At 37.9% G+C, this 20,749-nt stretch overlaps 1 protein-coding gene across 1 annotated transcript; it reads left to right on the top strand.

Annotated features, from left to right (window-relative positions):
- Nucleotides 1-4,336: 4,336 nt before the first annotated feature.
- Nucleotides 4,337-7,094, top strand: LOC149220408 (WAT1-related protein At5g07050-like). The gene is made up of 7 exons (XM_089382800.1): nucleotides 4,337-4,632; nucleotides 4,731-4,793; nucleotides 4,883-4,999; nucleotides 5,097-5,346; nucleotides 5,970-6,131; nucleotides 6,230-6,381; nucleotides 6,495-7,094. The coding sequence occupies exons 1-7, from the start codon at nucleotides 4,415-4,417 to the stop codon at nucleotides 6,901-6,903; spliced, it is 1,371 nt and encodes a 456-aa protein (XP_089238926.1). The 5' UTR covers nucleotides 4,337-4,414; the 3' UTR covers nucleotides 6,904-7,094.
- The last annotated feature ends 13,655 nt before the right edge of the window (nucleotides 7,095-20,749 follow it).

Here is a 20,749-nt window from a genome sequence, read left to right on the forward strand (position 1 = left end):
TTGGGAAAATAAATGTTATCCATTAGGAAAATATGTGCATTTCTATTAGGCATTTTACCCATAACCACCTAAAAATTTGCGCCCATTAGGAACATGTGCACATTGCTAAGGTGTGTGCATGTTCCTTTACCATGCTTACTTGTTGTTTATGTGGCATCCTTGGTGGCAATTTGATGAATGTTAAATTCAAACATGTAGGAACACATGTTTGTTTATGCATGAATGTGCTCATGATCACCCAATTGCCACTTTTGAGAATATCAATATTGTGTAAGTGTCCATCAATAGTCGCTAGTCAAATAATGTTTCCCATGTTCAACATGAGATCATCTATTCACATGGAACAAATTCATACTTTTGGTGGGTTTAGATTGAAGACCTTGAGCCATTAGTAGCATCCTCTTTATGTGTTGCTACTTGAGTTGAATAAGATAAAATGACTCAACCCTATGACATTAATACTTCTTGGACGATCAATATCTCTATTTCATTGTTCTAATAATCCTCTAGATATATACCAAGATAATAGCTCGTGACTATAATATGTTTTGACATGGATCCGCTATGTATCTTTTCATAGCCATGATCACTATTATATTTTTACTATGGATCCATAATGTACTTATTGGGTGGTAATGCTTTTTCATACCTAAGCATGCATATGCTCGTGGCAAGGAAAAGCTAGTCTCATACCTTGTCTTTGATGAAGGTACTTTTGTGATCCAAAGTTTAGTGCACTCTAATTTACTCCACTCAAGTGCTCCCTACACCATATATACTACATTTGAGTGATGAACTTCCTTTTTGACCTAGTATGTTACATATTAGACATATATGTTACAACATCTACCACCTCTTCCATTAAAATGTATTTAATTCACATTTATTTATTGAAAAAAAAAAAATTTATTAAAATCTTTTATTTATTTAATACTAAGTAAAAATGAAATGGTAAAAATAAAATATTAATTTAATATTCTGAATATATTTTATTTAATATTCTAAATATAAAAATTAAAATTTTGATTCTTTTTAAATTTTTAAAAATAAAAATCTAAATTAAATTAAAAAAATAATAGAAAAAATAGAAAATGGAGAGCATTTAGACCATCCATCAAACTCCTTCACTAAGTTTTTCGATTTAAAAAAAAAACAGTTCATTTGCATTCGTAACATAAAATCTATGGGGTTTCCAAATAATAGTGCAAGTTACCGATTACTTGAAACATTAGTTACTAAAGGTATTATTCATCATAGCTTATTAGTATTATCCATCCTAGCTTATTAGAAAAGCGGAATATGTGCCATGTGTATTAAGACAATACACGAATAAAGTACTACTCCGGTTTCATGGAAGTCGGTTCCGACAATTTTCATGGTCATCCAATGCGGATCCAAAAGAATAATTTACGTTTTCACAATGTTCGTGGGATTCACGCATTTTTATTTTTTTTTCTTAATTTTTTTTTTTAATCATAGGGTGAATAGGAATGGTTTAATACTAAATACAGATTCAAATACAGATTCAGGGATAAGGAGGGAGTCCATTTTTTAATAAGATATTATATTCAATGAGATTTGAAGGGTAATTTGTGAGCATGATTAAATTATACATCATTATATTTATTTTTTTTCTTGGTTACCAACTAAAAATAAATTACAATTAAGTTATAAACAAATGAAACGATTAACTAAAAATTAAACTAAAAACCCCAACAAATCATTTTCTACAGTAAAAATAATGAACTTATGGACTCATTCTCATTTTCAGATGATATTATACGTTCGAAAAACAGACACTGTACACAGGAAAAGTGGCGGCCTGATTTTCATTTTCAGATGATGTTATTTTTCCCAAAGTGCCTATTGCTTTAACACATCTGCAAATTGGAAAAATGGCTGTCCAATTTTTCATTTTTCAGATGGTATTATTTTTCCAAAGGGCCTTTTGCTGCAAATATCAAGATAAGGCTTCCTGCCCAAGTTTTCAAGTCTTCCTGAATGGTATTTATCATAATTTTATATGCCGTTGTCTACGGAGGCAACAGTTTAATAATTTTATATACCGTTGTTTACGGAGGGTACAATTTCACAAGTTCTATAAGTTTTTGATGGGGGAGTGTTTACATAATTTTTTTTGAGTAGAAATAGATATAGTATCATTAAAAATTTTAAAGAAGTTTGATAGTGGTAATATAGATTTTCAAGAAAAAAATTTAAATTTTTTTGAAAATTTGGTCAAAATTCCTATAATTTCTTTTCTTTAAACTACTTTTTCAACCATAACTTTAACAAAAGAACAAATAAATTTGCACAATATAAACACTACTTCTACTGGACATTGTTGTTGAAAGATGCAGAGAGCAAATTTGTTTATATTACCATCCATGGAGAAAATACTAAAAATATTTATAGATTTTCTCATCCCTGATGTCATTTGCAATCTTCTGGCTTCCTCAACTTCAGAGGAGACAAGGAATATATAATTTTAGAGGAGACAAGGAATATATCTCTATGGAACAAAGTGGTCAACTTAAGATCATGACATGCACCAAATCTACGAGAATTTTCACTTGAAGAAGAAAAACCCTGATTTTCTACGAACAGGAAGGTGCAGTATTTATGAAGTGTGGCCTTGAAAGGCGGGATTGAGGCAGGTTCCTAACTTTGTAGTTACGTATGGCGCTGTGTTACTACCTTCTAGCATGGCTTCACATGTCAAAAAGAAATCTGCTTATGTGGCTTCCACAACTAACGGTTCAGAGAGTCCAAAATTTAAACTTGAGATAGTTGTTAATGGAAGGCAGGACAGCCAAGTACTTTAAGAAGCACTTTATATATCACACGTAAGCACTTCACCAACTCTGTCAATTTATGGCTCTATTGATTGATAAGACACTCAATGCGTGTAGAGGATTACACAAAATATCGAGGAAATCCAGCTGGATTCCTCACTCCCCACACACTAACGATGTCCCGGTTTAAGGCTGAAATTTGATTTGAGTGGCCACCTGTTCAGGCATTTGCTCACACACAAATGTTTTGTTTTTTAACTACTTTTAATGAGCGAGACAGATGATGGTATATTACACGGCAACCCTTATCTATTATACAGTTTCTCTTAAATGCAAGTTGTTAGCTTAGGGCTGTACGTTATGGATTTTTAAAAATACATTAAGGCGGAGGAATTGTTTGGACGGTTAAAAGTGATTAGAATCGAGACAAAAAAAATCAAAATATCTTGTAAAACCAATCTTTAAATCATGTTTTTGATGGTGGAAATAGATTCAGCACTATTAAAAATTTCTGGGACACCTAAAATTATGAATTTTGACAGCTTTTACTTGGATTTACAAAAATCCCTGATAAATTTTTCAAAATATAATCAAAATTTCCATAACTTTCAGGTCAAAAAAACATAATTGTTAGACTACGGCTTAAGGTTATATGGCTCCGTCAAAGTTACATTAAGGTTTCAAAATGTATATAGTTCCCTTATCTATTACACAGACTCTCTTAAATGCAAGTTGTTAGCTCATGGTTTTGCTGCTATGGTTCCTCAAAGATACATTAAGGTTATATGGTTCTGTCAAAGGTACTTTAAGGTTTCAAAATGTATATTGTTCTGTCATAGATACATCAAAATATATTAAAGTTATAAATACATTAAGGTTATATGGTTGTGTCAAAGGTACATCAAGGTTTCAAAATGTATATGGTTCTGTTAAAAATACATCAAGGTTATATAGCTCTGTCAAAGATACAATAAAGTATATTAAAATTATATAATTCCCTAAAAAATATATTAAAGTTTCATAAACATGTACATTGCATATAAAACCTTGATTTACTCTTAGCTATTAAACACTTGATAATTGGCATTTAAGACGAGTCTGTCTGTATAATGAATAAGGGTTATATAGTTCCCTCAAAAATACATTAAAATTATATGGTTAGATAAAAAATATATATTAAAACTTTATAAACATGTACATTGTTTATAAAACTTTGATTTACTGTTAGCTATTAAACACTTAACAATTGAAATTTAAAACGCGTCTGTATAATGAATAGGCTTTTTCTTGCAAAACAGTGCACAAGGCCACATGTTTATCCTGCCACATCAGAAACATATTTAGGAAGCAGAAGAATCAAATGTATGAGGAGCCCACTGCGACAGTGGTAGCAGTTGTCGACAGCATCTGATCTTCTGGCTGTTGGGATTCTCATTCTCATTCTCATAATTATTTCGTCGCTTTCCTGGTCGCCATTTCTGAATTCTTTCACAAGTTATTCGCTCTTTTGCCATCCTCTGCGTATATAAACACAGAGTGCAAGGCGCTTCATTGTAATTTTACTAAATTGTAGTGTTCTGCAATTTCGTAGTGTAATTGGATAAATTACACAGCAAACTATGGCAGAAACAGAGGGTAGCTGCTGCAACGGTCTATCGGCATTCTATGAGAAATCAAAGCCAACTATAGCTATGATATGTGTTCAATTCGGATTTGCTGGTATGAATATAATCTCAAAAGTTGCTCTTAATCAAGGAATGTCTCACTTTGTATTGGTAGTCTACAGACACGCCGTCGCCACACTGGTGTTACTGCCTTTCGCATACATTTTGGAGAGGTTAGTGTAAATTATTGCAGGATGAATATGCATATTGAACATGGCTGCTAAGATTCTATTAAACGAGTTAATATATATATTTTTTTGTGTTTTTTCAGGAATAGCAGGCCACCTCTCACATTTAGAATATTCTGCGAGATATTTCTCTGCGCTTTGTTTGGGTAATAATTCGTACAGTTAAACTTTCTTCTGTTCTGAAAAGATGCCATTAGCGCTTGTGGAATTAATTATGTAGTCTATGTATGTGCAGGTCCACGTTGAACCAGAACTTTTACTATGCAGCTCTGAATTATACAACAGCCACATTTGCGTGCGCACTGAGCAACATGTTACCTGCTGTCACTTTTCTCATGGCTATTCCTTTCGGGTAATCTATGAAGACCAGTCAGAGTCTTCACAATACCATTAATGAGTCTGAGTTTTCAATTTCATTGTCTGAAGGAAAATTTCTGAACTTGTCACAGATTGGAAAGAGTTGGGATAAGAAGCCTAGCTGGTCAAGCAAAGGTGCTGGGAACCTTAATCTGCGTGGGAGGAGCTATGCTTTTGACATTGTACAAAGGAATACCAATAAACTTATGGTCCTCGCCCTTACATTTAAGGGAAGCCGAAGGCAACGCCAATAATAATGAATCCGATTCTCAAAATTTAACCAAGGGCTCCGTGTTAGTTGTAGCCAGTTGTATTAGTTGGTCATCTTGGTTTATCATACAGGTAAGCTTCTGCATATCATTTCTGGGCAAAATTGTGGCTTATGTAGAGAAACTTGTTTATCGAGTGAAACTGTGTCTTTGGTAGATAACCTTTTTATCTATCTACAGGTGTTTAGTTGGTGAGTGAGAGGAAAAGTTTGACATACACAATATAATATGAGTTGTTGCTTTTATTCTATTGATCACACAAACTTGATTCAACTTGACTTGATTATAATGAATCTGGTGAGGAGTACAAGGGGAAAGACTAAGCAACTAGCAACTCAATTTAAACTTTTTAGTCTAGTAACTGGCCCAAAGTAACTTCACATGCACATATACTCTAGATTCGACTTTTACCAAAATATGACTTAGCTCAAACTTAAACTCACTTGACTTGGTCTCCAAATTCAGCTAACTCTAACTCCCCCAAAGTAACTTCACATGCAGACATACTCTAAATTCCACTTTTCCCAATCTCTAAATTCCACTTTTCCCAAAATATGACTTAACTCAAACTCACTTGACTGACTCTGCAAATTCAGCCCACTTTAACTTGCATGAGTAAGTACAATTTCCAACCTTAGTGAATAGAGATATCTAGATCTAATTTTCTAACAGGTTTCTTTTCTTGGTTGGTTACAGGCTAAACTGAGTAAAAGATATCCAGCTAAGTATTCTAGCACAACCCTAATGTGTTTTCTGGCCACTATACAATCAGCTGTTCTAACCCTAATTTTTGAACGAGATCATCCTTCTGTGTGGGCTTTAGGGTGGGATGTCAAGCTTCTGACTTCAGTTTATTCGGTACGTCGGGTATTAAACAGCAATCAATTTTTTGCGAATTTGATGTGTATAGCTATATTGGTGATGTGTTACTGTTAACATTTGCTGAGTCTATGCAGGGAGTTGTGGCATCTGGAATAGCAGTCTCTATAATGACATGGTGTATTCGCCGAAAAGGGCCTCTGTTTGTCACGGTGTTTAATCCATTGTTGCTTATAATCGTGGCAATCATGAGCTCCATAATCCTTGACGAGAAGCTCCATTTGGGAAGGTTTGAAGCATACAATTATAGAATTCCAAAGTAGTTGTGTGTGAAAATTCCAAAGTTGTTGCGTGTGAAAGTATGGCTATATGTAAGAAATTGTTGTTCTCTGTTGCATGCAGTGTCATGGGTTCGATTCTGATTGTTGGAGGTCTATATGCGGTGGTATGGGGTAAAGCAAAGGAAGCAGAAAAGATTGTGAAGATACCCAAGAGGGAATCGGATGACAGCTGCAATAGTCAAGAATTATCAAGCCACTCTACGCATGAAATATCTAATAGCAAGGAGTTGATAATTAACACGCCACAGCAGCAGAACGACGATGAAGTAGGAGCCTCTAAACTGAAGAAACCAATGAGAGAATCCGAGGAAATCTGCTGTGAGAAGGCATTGATGAGTGTCGGGAATCACGTAGTCGTTGACTGCTCTGGCTTAGATGGAGGTGATCGCGGGAATGATCAAATCGTTAGTGCGGTAGAAGCTTCGGCTCTTGAAGAACAAGGAGAAGTTACAGATGTCGACAAGGTCTGAGTCATAAAAATGGGTAATAAAAATAATTATAGTACCACATTTTTTTTTCTTGCTTCTAGTACCACACCATACGCGTTATATGGGACGCCATCACCAGTTTTCCTCGTCCCCACTGATGCAATACATAATTATATATACCAAATCTTATTTGTGATAGCTTAAATCATTACGAGATACCAAGTATTATTTGAGTGCTTTGCTGGAATAGATTATCATATTATATTCTAATGTATTATAGACTCAGGCAGGCCTGCCTACCTTGTACCATCAATGGAATTTAGTGAAACTTGTAAATAGATTTCAAACGCAAAAATTCTTGAAGTTAGATTTAGTAATGGTTAGTAATGGGATTTGTTTTCATATTGTTGGTCTTTTTTACATTACACTATTGATTTATGGGTGATTTCCAAATATTTAAACAAGTATTATTTGAGTGCTTTGCTGGAATAGATTATCATATTATATTCTAATGTATTATAGACTCAGGCAGGCCTGTCTACATTGTACCATCAATGGAATTTAGTGAAACTTGTAAATAGATTTCAAACACAAAAATTCTTGAAATTCAAAAATTCTTGAAATTAGAGTTAGTAATAGGATTTGTTTTCATATTGTTTATCTTTTTTTACATTGATTTATGGGTGATTTCCAAATATTTTAAACATAAGTGAAATTAATGGACGACTTCCAAATATATAAATACAAGTAAAATTACTTGCAAATCAATTCCAAACACCAAAAAAACTAAACTACCAAAAAACAATTCATCTATCCAACTACCTGGCAAAACAGCTAATTCATCCATCTAATATTGACATTTTTCTAGCCACATCACTGATGCTGACGAATCTCAATATAAACCCAGCGACAATTTTAATCACGTGGTAGGGTGTTTGATATGCAATGCCATCAGGGGTGACGTGCCTTGCTTCATTACTTCAAAACAATTACTTTAAGTACCATGAGATTTGATTAGGCCAACTAATTCATCGATAACGACTATGTTTCCCCCAGAAAAAGACGCGCATATGCTAACCCAACAAAGTATCAAAATTAGATCGAGCGTTTACCTAATAGTACACGACAATGAGGAAAATGAAGCGAACTCAATTAAGGCTAATAAAGAAGTAATGCATAAAACACAATCAAAAGGAATCACCAGTATATCAGAACGAAGTCCAAAAGCAAAAGAGAATAAACGAAATTCCAAGAAGACAACGTTACCCAAAAGGATAATTATTAAAAAAAAAACTGAACTTACAACTCAACCTCTGCCATTAAAGTAGGAATCATGTATCTGGCACACAACTATATGACCCATAAATGCATAACACAAGTACGAGGATTCCACTCCATGACTGACAAACAAGTCTGGAATGACATATAAACCAAGTTAATAATATTGGAAATGCATGATCAAGATTTTTAAAGCATGATATATGAATTAGAAGACAAGCTAAAGAGAGCCTGTGCATAGTCCTTTAGGATATAACTAAATTGATTCGTAAATTGGAAATGCATAAGATAAATTCATTGTATAATAGATACACAAACTTTATATGAGATATTTGATAAATTAATTTTATATAGATACACAAGCTTTACATGAGATATACACGTTAAAAGAATTATAACTTGCAAATTCATTACATCTAAAAACACAAATATAGCATGACATATGAACTAAACGATTTATAAATTGTAAAAGCACGTTACACGTTTAATGAATGAGGCATAAATTAATGGATAGGCTAAGAAAAAATCACAAATGAAAGTGTACGTTTCTGTTTACGGATTTTGTTGAAAAGGAAAACAAAAATGTATTTAAACAAATAAAATTCACCAATAAATTTTTTATTTCTGTATTTATAATTAAAAATTTATTAGTTTTATATTAAAAATATATTATAATAATAATAATGATATCATGCCCCGATGGAGTGCGCAAACGGTAAGCCAATTGGCTTTGAGGCTTACACCCTTGGCGCACGACACACATGTCTCAATTAATTAGCGACATCATGGGACAAGATGGCTGTCCTTAGACCTTTCGAGACACGATGGTTCGAGTTATTATGTTCTTCAAGTTCATTGTCATGGTTGTTATGGAGAGGGAGATGAGTGGAAGCTATAGGGTGGTGAAATGGAACAAGGGTGGCAATGCGAGCTCACTCAGGAAGTTGAAGAGCTAGTGTTGAGCAATGGCAGGCCCTGATGTAGTTGTTTGTGCCTTGGTGGACTCTCAGGTATTCATCTAGGACCCTAGAGTGCATTTCTCTTGTGTGACAATTTTTCCTCTTGGAATTGAGTTGGAGGGTAGGATTTTAGCCTTCGGTCAGTAGAGTAGAGCCTCTGTCGGCTTGTTTCTCTATAGCTCTCAGGTATCAACAATTTCTTGGGTTTGGTTCGTTCTTGAAATTCTCTTGCTAAAGGTGGTGTGTTTCTTGTGGCAATTGCATGTTCTTTTGGCCTTGTCTTTCTGGTTGCATTGTGGACATTCAATATGTAGGGTTGGACTTTGTATAGAGGCTTTATGTCACCTCCGTTCCTCAACATCTTGGGGGTTTTGTTCCTATTTTTTGTATGGGAGATTGGGGTGTCCCTTTTTCTGCCTTACATTGGTCCTAACCATTGGTGGGTCTAATTTGGGTGTAGATTCCTCCTCTCTATGGTCTCGGGTTGGCAATCTTGTGCTATTTGTCCCTGTCTGGGTTGGGTGGGTATGCAAGTTTCCTTTTAAGTGTTGTTGGAGAAAGTGGTTGAATGTTTTGGGGGCGGCGAGGTCTGCGGGCACCCCTGTATTCTATGGTTTTTGCTGTCCTATTATGCTTTTACATTAGTCTTGTGACTTGGCTTGGGTGTTTCCTATTTTTGGGCATGGACGAGGTGTCTCTTGGGTGTCTTAGATCTTAATTGTGTTTTAAGATCAAGATTGCGGCGTGGCCTTTGCCATGCCTCGCCAACGAGACTGACTTAACAGAGGCGGCGGTCAGCAAAGGTAGGCAGGCCAATGCGAAGAAAACAAATCGTCGGTGGGTTCAGAGAGTTCGGGATGTGTGGGAGGTTTCTTAGGATCATGATCATTCCCTGGGCTGCGTGGTTTTACCTGTCACTCTGGACTCCATCGCAGAGCAGCGAACAGGAATCCAGCCCATCCTAGACTGGTGAGCACCAGTATTGCAGCAATAATGCTGCAACTCCTGGGGCCTCCTACTTTACTTTTATCAACCCGGTAGTTCATAAAAAACTTGGAAGCGACAGTGCTGTATGCACAAGTACTAGCTCTTACTGCAGGCTATCACTTGGTCAGCTGGTGCAAGATCACTAGGAGCTTAAGCCAACTTCTATGAATTCTCAGAAGAAACTTTCAACTGTGATGAAAGAAAGCTAACTCTATAGAGGCTATTCTATTTGCAGAAAGAGAAAGAACACTGGAATGTAAAAAGAAACCCTAGCAAACCTTAATTTACCCACTAACCTTACTTTTGCAGGAAAATGGATGAAAACTGGTGAAATGAGTGCCATTGACTACTAAAAAGGTAAATTGCATTTATTCAAGCTACTTTCGAAAAGAAATGAGAAGAAAACATATTTTTGTGCTTTCGTGTGTTTTTATGTGAAATTGTTATGCTTGTAATTTATCTGGTTGTGTTTGTGCAAAGGTTGGGTGGCAAAGGAAGATGGACTTGGTTTTGTAGAGCTGGAGGAAGGTGTGGAGAGATCCTAAGAAGCCCCTAGTACCCTTATGAAGACTTCCCTTGCAATCAGACCTCGAAAAATGACTCACAGGAAATTCTACAGGATGCTGCAGGGGATCTATAGGAGGATCTACAGGAGGAGGCCAAGAGCTATTTTTGGTTGAAGGTGGAAAAGTGATGGGAAAGGGTCACTGAAGGCTAGCTGAAGGTGTTGATATGTCTGGAGCTTGTAAAGGAAGATCAAGAGGGAACATGATGGTTGGATTTGTTCAAATGGCAAGAGGGCAACTTACGGAGAAAACGCAGAAACTAGGGTAGATTAGCGAAATGTTGCGAATGACTTGGGAAATCTGTGAGAAGTGAGTTGGTGCTTGCTGCTTTATGGATGTATGGTGAGCTGAGGTATCCTGCAAAAGATCTGCACATCTACTTACAAAAACTGATCAAAGGAAGGACCATGAAAATAGAAATTTCTCTAGCTTGACCTAATTTCTGACCTACAAATAGAAAATGCTGAACAATAACCTTTGAACAGAAAATCATGTAGAGAGATCTATTGTAAAAGAACAAGAAATGATCTAGGCAACTGAATCTGAATCAATATATCCATCTTTCTAAATTAAGTCATCACACTAGAAATTGCATGGAAGAGCAAAACTGTGTTTTTGGTTGCAGCAATAGTGCCTTGACCTCAAATCATAGTCCCAGAAAGAGAGAAAGGAGATCAGGGCCTGTTGTTGGCCTTTTTGAATCTTATTTTGTCACTGCATTAAGCTACTTGAGCAACTGAAACAAAAATAGCTATGCAAACCATCAAAAGCAACCTAATCTAAAAAAAGTAAAATGAATTTGTGAAGCAGAAATTAACTCATGAACTGAAGCAAGACCATATAAGTAAAAAGCAAGAGGTGCTAGGGAGCTTGGACTGGGCCCTAATCCAAGAACTTCAAAGAGATCAGTATTGGCTCAAGAAATATTTCATCTTCATTATAAAAAATAATAGTCACAGTACATGAACTGTTCTAAAAAAGAAACTCGAAAATGAGCTGAACAAGTGCTGCACAAAAGTGCAAAAATTTGACTAATAATTGGCTAAACTACTGAGGCTCTAAGCCCCCTTATTTATACAAATGGAGTCCTCCAACAGTCCTCCTAAAATCAAGGAGATTTCCTTCCTAGAACTGGAGATAAGCAACAATTCTTCTTTACTTGCTCGGCTGCCGCTTGGAATGTGGACCTTTGTGCTCCAAGTTGCTAATGGAAGATTCGAGGAAAAGGGTCATAAATGAAGGAGACACCCCCCTACAAATCCTCTTCCCTGTTTCCCTCAAGTATTTGCTGCCATTTGCTCATAAATCCCTTGACTTTGTCCAAAATTGTCCAAAAAATCTGCATAAAGCACACATTAGACTACATGGCAAAATGACTAACCTAATTCACTCTATTAGCATAAATATATTCAAAAACATGCAATAAAATAATGAGAATGGTGGATTAAGTTGAATTAAGAGGCAAAATGAGCCCATATAATTACCCATTTCTGGGGCTCATCATCACCCCCCTACTGAATGGGTTGCTCATCCTCTGAGCAACTAGTCTAACTCTTCATCCTTGATGGCTCTGATATATTCCTTGACATCCCATGTTTCTAATGTGATATCTTCGTCTTTGTCACAGAATCCTGCCTTTCTATCCACCTCTTACCACTGTTTTTGTTCTTCCTCCTCTTTTACTCCTTCTAGCAGTCCTAGCAGCAGTGGAGGACTGAATTTGAGGCCAATCCAATTGGCCTTCAAACTTTGCATAGAGTGCTTATACAATGGCACTCTCCTCATGGCTTCCCTCATCCTGTTTGGGGAGTGATACTCCCTGATCTGTAGGCTGTGTGGCAATGTGTTCCACCTTCTCATGCAGGCATGAATGCAGTCATCTCCAAACAATCTCTCCATGTCCTCGAAATGTGCAATAGCCTGGGCCTACTTATCAACATAGTCGGGGACATTTTTAGGATTCGCTGCAAGGTGTTGGTGGGCATAGATGAGAGCCATGGGGTCAGCTGGTTCAGCTCTAGCCATCAGGGGTTCATTAAGCTCTTTTGTCATCATTTTTTGGATTTCTGCTGCCCTTTTCTCTTCATGGCTCATCCAAGATGCCATGGCCATCAGTTGCAAGTCTCCTAACACAACATTGGGATCCCATAGGTTCATATCAGTAAGTGCCATGTTGTGCAAGTAAAACTCTGCCAGCTTTGCTTTGTCCTCAACTGAACTGTGATCACATAGATTCATGAATTGGCCATAATCCTGAAAAGGTATTGTGCCCCTCTGGGCCAGTGTCTTGATCTGAAATTGGAGCCATTGATCCTTGAGGTACACTGCATATGATTTGGCTGCTTGCTTGCATTGTAATTCCTCCATAGCCTTGTTGGCCATGTAGGCTAATTGGGCTTCCCTTTCCTGTAGCTACCTTCTTAAGATCAACACCTCATTTTCTACCTGGGATTCCCTTTCCTGTTGCTGTCTTATTAATGTCTCACTATCTACCTGGGGTTCCTCTTCCTGTTGCTGTCTTTTTAAGATTGACAGCTCATTTCCTCCTTGGGGTTCCCTTTCTTGCAACTTCTTTAACATTTCATTTTATGCCTCCAATTGAGCTCTTTTGATGCTTTTTGTATGCCTTACCATGCTCAATTCTTTGTCCATTTCTCTCAATTTGTTTTCCATGTGCCTAATGTCTTCCACCCCTCTTGATTTTGCAATCTGCATCCATGTATGGGTCCTTACTCTTTCCTTTTCTAGCTCAAAGAAAAGAGGGACTACAAACTTTTGTGGGATGATCTTCCCCCCTTCCAAAAGGTTATAGTAAGAGCCTAAGTTAGGTTGAGGTCCAGGCTCTAAGATCTCTTTTGCCTTGTCTTCCTTCTTGGTCTGTTCTTCTGCCTTCGTTTCAAGTTTTTCAGTCTCTTGGAGCTTTGTCAATGTCTCCTGTAGAGTGGTTTGCGCCTCCTGTAGGATTGTTTTAGAGTCCATTAGTTTGATCCTTTCTTTCCAAGTAGAGGTCTTAGGACTTCCTCTTTCGTAAGTGATGGGGGTTTTGGATGGAGATTCCTCCTTTGTTGTAGTAGGGACATCTTCAATGATGATGGGCTCCTTTGAAGGTGGCTGAGGCTTCCCCATATTTATTCTGGTGCTCTTTCGAGCCTTGAAGTACATAGATGGTTGTCTCTTCCTTTTTCCTTTGGGCTTGGCTGGAGTACTAAGTGCAGCAAGAACAGCTGCTGCCTCTCTTGCTAGTGTCTCAGGAGACACTTCTTCTTTCTTTGCTTCTTCTTCTTCATCTACTATTTTTCCTGTTTCTGCTGGTTTTGCTTCTACTGTCTCTGATTTTGTTTGCTCCTCTGCTTGCTTAGTTTCTACTTTTCCTGTGGCAACATTTTTCTGAACTGTCTTAGGCTTCTTCTTCTCAGTTCTTGGCCTCTTCTTTTTCTTTGCTGTGGTTTTACCCTTTTCTGCTTTTGATTCTTTCTTCTTCTCTGCCTTAGGCTCATCTTTGGTGGTGTCATGTTTCTCCTCCATTATCTGGTTTTCTTCTTTTTTTGTGTGGGGTTCCTCTTCTTCTAGTTGAGTGTTCTATTCTTCTTCATGGATTTCCTTCTCAGTGTCCCCTTTTTGTTCCTCCTCTTCACTTTCAGATGGACTAAGGTCATTGGTGAGAGTTTTTATATCATCCTCTTTAGTCATGTTTCTGAAAAGCTCCCAGGCTATGGGGATTGTGAAAGTGTGGAGGGCATCCTCCACCAGCAATTTAATAGCCCATGGTGAACCAATTGGTCCGGAACCCCTGCCTTCAATTTGGTGCTAGATTCTATTAAGGATTAGAGGAGAAAATATGGAATACTAAGTTTTATGGATGCAGGAAGGTCCATGCCAGATCTTAGTTCATGTAACAGCCTGAAATGGTACCCATAAACTATGATGTATCTTCCTTCACAGGAGATGTATTTCATGATCTGATAACTGACCTCATTCCATAGGTAAGGTATACTTGTTCTCCTGATGCCATTCTTATCTTCCACAAGATGTTCATTAGGCTGGAAAAGGTCTTCTTGGCAACTTGACCCAGTGGTTTTTCTTCCTTGCTCCAGGGTAGTCCAAGTGGGAGACTTGTAATCCTGTTGATGAACTCTGGGGTGATTTCTATAGTTAGACCCCTGAAACTGACAGTGGCATGGGTTTTTGAGTGAGGTTTTAAAGACAATAAAAATTCCTCTGTGACTTCATCATCATACCCATGCAAATTTTCAAGGAAAGGCATCCAATTTGCTCTAGTGAAGAGGGCTACCACTTCTAGATGTTCATGTAGCTTAGTTGAATTCAGAGGCTCCTTCCTCATAAAACCCCCTGTCATGATGTTCAGAGACTGCTGGAATATCTCAGGTGAGGAGGAAGGCAGCAAGTTTCAAACCCGAAAATAGAGGAACAACTGAGGTTTTCTTTCTGGAACCAGAGAGGGAGTTTTCGTGTTCTTCCTTTTTAACAAAAACAAATTGCAACTTTCCTTCCTTCCAAACTCTGTTCTTAAACTTACATTACTTCTTAGTCTGTTTGAGGGAAACAATATCTTAAAAAACAGAGGGTATATAGGATAGTGTTTTTTCCCTTTCATAAAATAAGAAGAGTACCCAATGCAAGTTCACTTTTTTTTACAGGCTTAATTTTCTAGAGTTGCATCATCTCTTTACATAGGAGAATACCACGGACGAGAAAGAGATAGTGTTTCAGTGCAAAGAGCAAATGGAGAAATTGTATATATATTTTTTAGAAACATAGGCAGACTTTGTTCTCACTTTCCTTCTCTTTTTCAACTCAATACCTCGCTTGAAATCACACCACCCTTTATAAAGATAGAAATGCAGAGAGGGTCTACACAAAGCCTACCTCTTCGAGCTTGAATTTGCCATAAAATCCCAAATTTTCCTCTGCAATGCTGCTCACTAGCTCTCCTATAGAAAGGCTCCCGTAGGACTGTGTTTTCGCTTCTGTAGAGTCTGATAATACTCCTATAGAGCACGATAAGCAGAAGGGTTCTGAAACTGACAGAGAGCGACTGTTTCGAGGCTCTGGAGGTGGTAGGTAGCTTGTTGCTTTTGAGAGTATGACGATACAAATTAAAACAAAGATGATGAAGGTCGTCGATTGTAGCGTACTTAAGCTTACGGGACAAAGTTATGGTGAGGAGATGAGGTGGCAGGAAGGGTACGTTATCCTCATCCGGACCGTTGGTTCCTACTTCAATTCCATTATGGAACTTCATGCTTCTTGCCCACAATCATTTCCATCATTCACGTTTGGACGCTGCCACTACCTATTTTGAGATTCTTACAAGTTGACCGGATACACGTGCTAAGTGCACCCGCTGAGCACTGTTTGAACTAGACGATAGTGGCCAGTTAGCTGGCCACCGATCTCATTTAATCGCAACCATCTCACTTGTCCATGCAGTTTTTAAATTATACTCATGCAACAGAGGAACGGGTTTAGTCACTTACCTGTTAGTAGAGAATTGTGTGCTACCGTGCTGTTGCATGCTCAAACTTTGGCGTTCTATCCATGGACTTCTGCTGCTGGCGCCCGTGGCTTGTGAATTGGTGGCTCGGCTACCTCGTACTGGTGATCTTCAATTAGGACTAGGTTCCTTGTGTGTTTTATACACATGTGGTTGCACTGACCCTGCTTCTAGAGTTCGATTTTTAAGGGGATCAACTGCTACAAGAATCCTGTAGGATTTCCTGTAATTGCTTCTCCCTCTAAAACGTTTGGCTGAGGCTTGAGCAGGGACTGGAGAGGTAGCTGAGGAAGGTTCTGCCAGTTGAGGAAAAGCAGCTAGTATACACTAGGTAAGAGTTAAGTTAAGGATGTTGCTTTTTTATTCTTCATTTTTTTTTTTTAAAAACAAAAGAAATAGGATTTCCGTGTTTTCTGTGCAGGGAAGGAAGAAGCTAGTGGAAATGTAGTGGTGTAGGTATTGAACGGAGAGTTAGGAGGATGAATGGTGGTAGGGGGGTCCACAGGTCCTCTGGACAAGCTTTTAGCCCTTTGATATTTTTTTGACTTGGTTTCGAGCTCTCTGTGATTTCTACAAGAGCCCCTTGTAGAATGCACAGAGCCTCCTATAGGATGCATATATTTCTAGAACAAGTGAGACCAGGGACTGGGAAAAGACAATAGCGATGGAGAAATGGTCTATCAGAGGTGTATTAGGCTTGGCCATGTTAATTTTTCTTCTGTGGCTCTCCTGCAATCTGCAATGCATTCAAAAGAAGTTAATTTTTTGTTCCTGTTTTTCTTTTTTCTCTTTTTTCTTTTTATTTTTGAAAACAACTAGGGCGCCTCAAGGAGGTTTTCACCCTAATTTCCTGCCCTGGGCGCCTCCAAGGGAGGTTTTTACCCAGGGATCTTATTCTATTTTTCTTTTCTCTTCTTTCTAACCCATTGACCGCCTCATGGAGGTTTTCAATCAATGAGCCAATCTGAGGTGCCTCCGAGGAGGCTTTCACCTTAGAATTTTATTTTTTCCTCTTATTTTTCATTTTTTATTTTTTTTTCTCTACCCTACCCTACTTGAAAAACAAAATCATTTTCAAGTATAATAATACTTCCAATGGAGCCATGTGCACATCAAAATGATAGACAAAATGATGTGGAGGCTTGAAATATATGCTTTGACATGTATCTGGATTTCAGAGACCAAATGATTTGACTTTGAAGGGATCAAACATAGTCGAGGAAGAGAGTACTACTACAAGTTAATGATTGTCTGGAACCATATTTGAATATAGTTGTGATGTCCTTGGTCCTTTTGCTAATCTGGATCATTTTTCATGTCTTCTTCTATCATGACCTTCACATCTTCCTCTTTTTGCCGATCTTTCTCTTAAATACATGGAGGATTTGATGGTAACCATGAGGGAGCTTTCTCTATCTCCGATTTTGATGTCTACTCTTCATCAAGTGCAGCCCATGGTCCTTTGATATTCTCTTTTGAATCTTCTTCTGCTGGATGTGGTCCTTCAATGCTATCAATATAATCTCTTTTTTTCAATACTCTTCCTGAGCTATGGTGAATATCATTGAGCTCAAGAGGAGTTGTTTGGAAGTGTTGTACCTCAGCATTGTAATTTGGTTGAGCTACTTCAATGTGCGGGTTTGGAAATGGTGGTACAGAAAGTTGAGTGGGAGTGTATATTTGAGATGGATGTGGATGGGGTTGTGGTTGGGTAGGTGGTTCCCCACTATATACTTGTTGAGCCTGTCTGTTGTTTGGGTTCGGGTTCAGCTGAGCAGGCATTTGGGATTGCCTTGGTGGAGCAAGAGGCAATGGTTGAGCAGGTGGTGGAGGCAAAAGAGCGGGAGGAGAGTTGTACTGGGGCCTCCACCCCTGATGAGATGCATTCCATTGAGGTTGTGGCTGAGCATAGGGTTGAAATGAATGGGTGGTTGGTTGGGCATGATATGGAGATGTGAATGACCAAGGAGGAGGTGTGGACTAGGAACGATGAGCAGGGGGGCCCCAAGAAGGTATGGATGTGACTTGGTTGGGGTTGTAGTGTGCCTAAGATGTCCCTTGTATCCGTTGCTGATATGGTCTAGGTCCATGCGGCCTCTTTTAATCTACGTAATAGATCTGTTCAGTGACTTTTGCGACCCCTTGGTATATAGCTTTAAGTCCAAGCAAGGAAGGGCACTTGTCTGTAGAATGATCTTCTTTACAGATTGAATAAACCTCTGTAGATTTCAAAGCCCTCTCTTCTTCCTCTTGTCCTCTTTTGATATGCATGGCAAGAATCTGCAGCATCTCATCTTGAGGTCTTCTAGCATGCTTCCAATTTAACCTTTAATGAATGAATTGAAAGAAAAGGTATTGCTCCCAACATTTCCATTCTCAACCATTGGCTCCGGAGGAATGATTTTTTCTTCTTCTTCCCCTATAGGTTCTTCAAATATGTCTGGCTTTTACCTAAGGGTTTTTCTTGATTGCAGCCACCGAATAAGAGAGAAGGTTGGCTATGTGAAGCAGTGGAGGTGTTGGGCAAACATTTTTTTGAATTATCTCTACTCCTACGAGGCATGAAAGTAAATCTTTTTGGTTGGTTTTTGCTTCTTCTTCTTTTTTTTCTGCTTGTACCTGCAAAACTGAAATTGATTGAACAAACAAATTGCAACTACTGAAATGAACTTGCTAAAATGAAATTGCAGAATTGAAATGAAAGCAAGGAAATGACTAATCTACTTTTGCTGGAATGGTAATTGCAAATTGAAATGAAAGCAGGGAAATGACTAATCTACTTTGTTGAAATGGAAATTGCAGAATTGAAATGAAAGCAGGGAAATGACTAATCTACTTTTGCTGAAACAGAAATTGCAGAATTGAAATGAAAGCAGGGAAATGACTAATCTACTTTTGCTGAAATGGAAATTGCAGAATTGAAATGAAAGCAGGGAAATGACTAATCTACTTTTGCTGAAATGGAAATTGCAGAATTGAAATGAAAGCAAGGAAATGACTAAACTACTTTTGCTGAAATGGAATTTGCAGAATTGAAATGAAAGAAAGGAAATGCAGGTATTCAAAGAAACAACTACTCTACTTTTACTGAAAATAAACTACTTTAGAAGAATTTTGTAATAGAAAATAAAAGAAAGCAGTAATCACAAAATACTCTGATGCTTCCCTGGAAACGGCGCCAAAAAGTGGTGAGCACTAGTATTGCAGCAATAATGCTGTAAATCCTGGGGCCTCCTACTTTACTTTTATCTACTCGGTAGTTCTTAACAAACTTGGAAGTGACGGTGCTGTATGCACAAGTACTAGCTCTTACTGCAGGTTGTCACTTGGTCAGCTGGCGCAAGATCACTAGGAGCTTAAGCCAACTTCTATGAATTCTCAGAAGAATCTTTTAACTGTGATGAAAGAAATTTAACTCTACAGAGGCTATTCTATTTGCAGAAAGAGAAAGAAGACTAGAATGTAAAAGCAAACCCTAGCAAACCCTAATTTACCCACTAACCCTAGTTTTGCAGGAAAAGGGATGAAAACTGGTGAAATGAGTGCCATTGACTACTGAAAAGGTAAATTTCATTTATTCAAGCTACTTATGAAAAGAAATGAGAAGAAAACATCTTTTTGTGCTTTTGAGTGTTTTTATGTGAAATTATTATGCTTGTAATTTATCTGGTTGTGTTTGTGCAGAGGTTGGGTGGCGAAGGAAGATGGAATTGGTTTTTGCAGAGGTGGAGGAAGGTGTGGAGAGGTTCTAAGAAGTCCCTAGTACCCTTCTGAAGACTTCCCTTACAATCAGACTTCGAAAAATCACTCACAGGAAATTCCACAGGAGGCTGTAGGGGATCTATAGGAGGATCTACAGGAGGTGGTCGAAAGCTATTTTTGGAGGTTTTGAAGGTGGAAAAGTGATGGGAAATGGTAACTAAAGGCTAGATGAAGGTGTTGAGGTGTCTAGAACTTGTCAAATAAGATCAAGAGAGAACATGATGGTTGGATTTGTTCAAATGGCAAGAGGGCAGCTTATGGAGAGAACACAGAAATTAGGGGAGATTGGCGAAATGTTGCGAATGACTTGGGAAATCTGTGAGAAGTGAGCTGGTGCTTGCTGCTTTATGGATGTATGGTGATCTGAGGTATCCTGCAAGAGATCTGCACATCTACTTACAAAAACTGATCAAAGGAAGGACCACGAAAACAGAAATTTCTCTAGCTTGACCTAATTTCTCACCTACAAACAGAAAATGCTGAACAGTAACCTTTGAACAGAAAAGCATGTGGAGAGATCTATTGTAAAAGAACAGAAGATGTTCTAGGCAACTGAATCTGAATCAATATATCCATCTTTCCAAATCAAGTCATCACACTAGAAATTGCATGGAAGAGAAAAACTGTGATTTTGATGGTAGCAATAGTGCCTTGACCTCAAATCATAGTCCCAGAAAGGGAGAAAGGAGATCAGGGCCTGTTGTTGGCCTTTTTGAATCTTATTCTGTCACTGCATTAACTTACTTGAGCCACTGAAACAAAAATATCTATGAAAACCATCAAAAGCAACCTGATCTAAACAAAGTAAAATGAATCTATGT

Source organism: Pinus tabuliformis, chromosome Q (genome assembly GCF_031772625.1).
Source record: "Pinus tabuliformis cultivar Carrire ecotype Pingquan chromosome Q, CPIR1, whole genome shotgun sequence".
Taxonomy (NCBI): domain Eukaryota; kingdom Viridiplantae; phylum Streptophyta; class Pinopsida; order Pinales; family Pinaceae; genus Pinus; species Pinus tabuliformis.

What these genes read in the sequence shown, in the direction of transcription:
- LOC149220408 (XM_089382800.1), top strand. Translation starts at nt 4,415, where the DNA reads ATGGCAGAAACAGAGGGTAGCTGCTGCAACGGTCTATCGGCATTCTAT. An exon ending in CTCATGGCTATTCCTTTCGG is followed by an intron (nt 5,000 to 5,096) that starts GTAATCTATGAA and finishes AACTTGTCACAG; the next exon opens with ATTGGAAAGAGTTGGGATAA. An exon ending in CATCTTGGTTTATCATACAG is followed by an intron (nt 5,347 to 5,969) that starts GTAAGCTTCTGC and finishes GGTTGGTTACAG; the next exon opens with GCTAAACTGAGTAAAAGATA.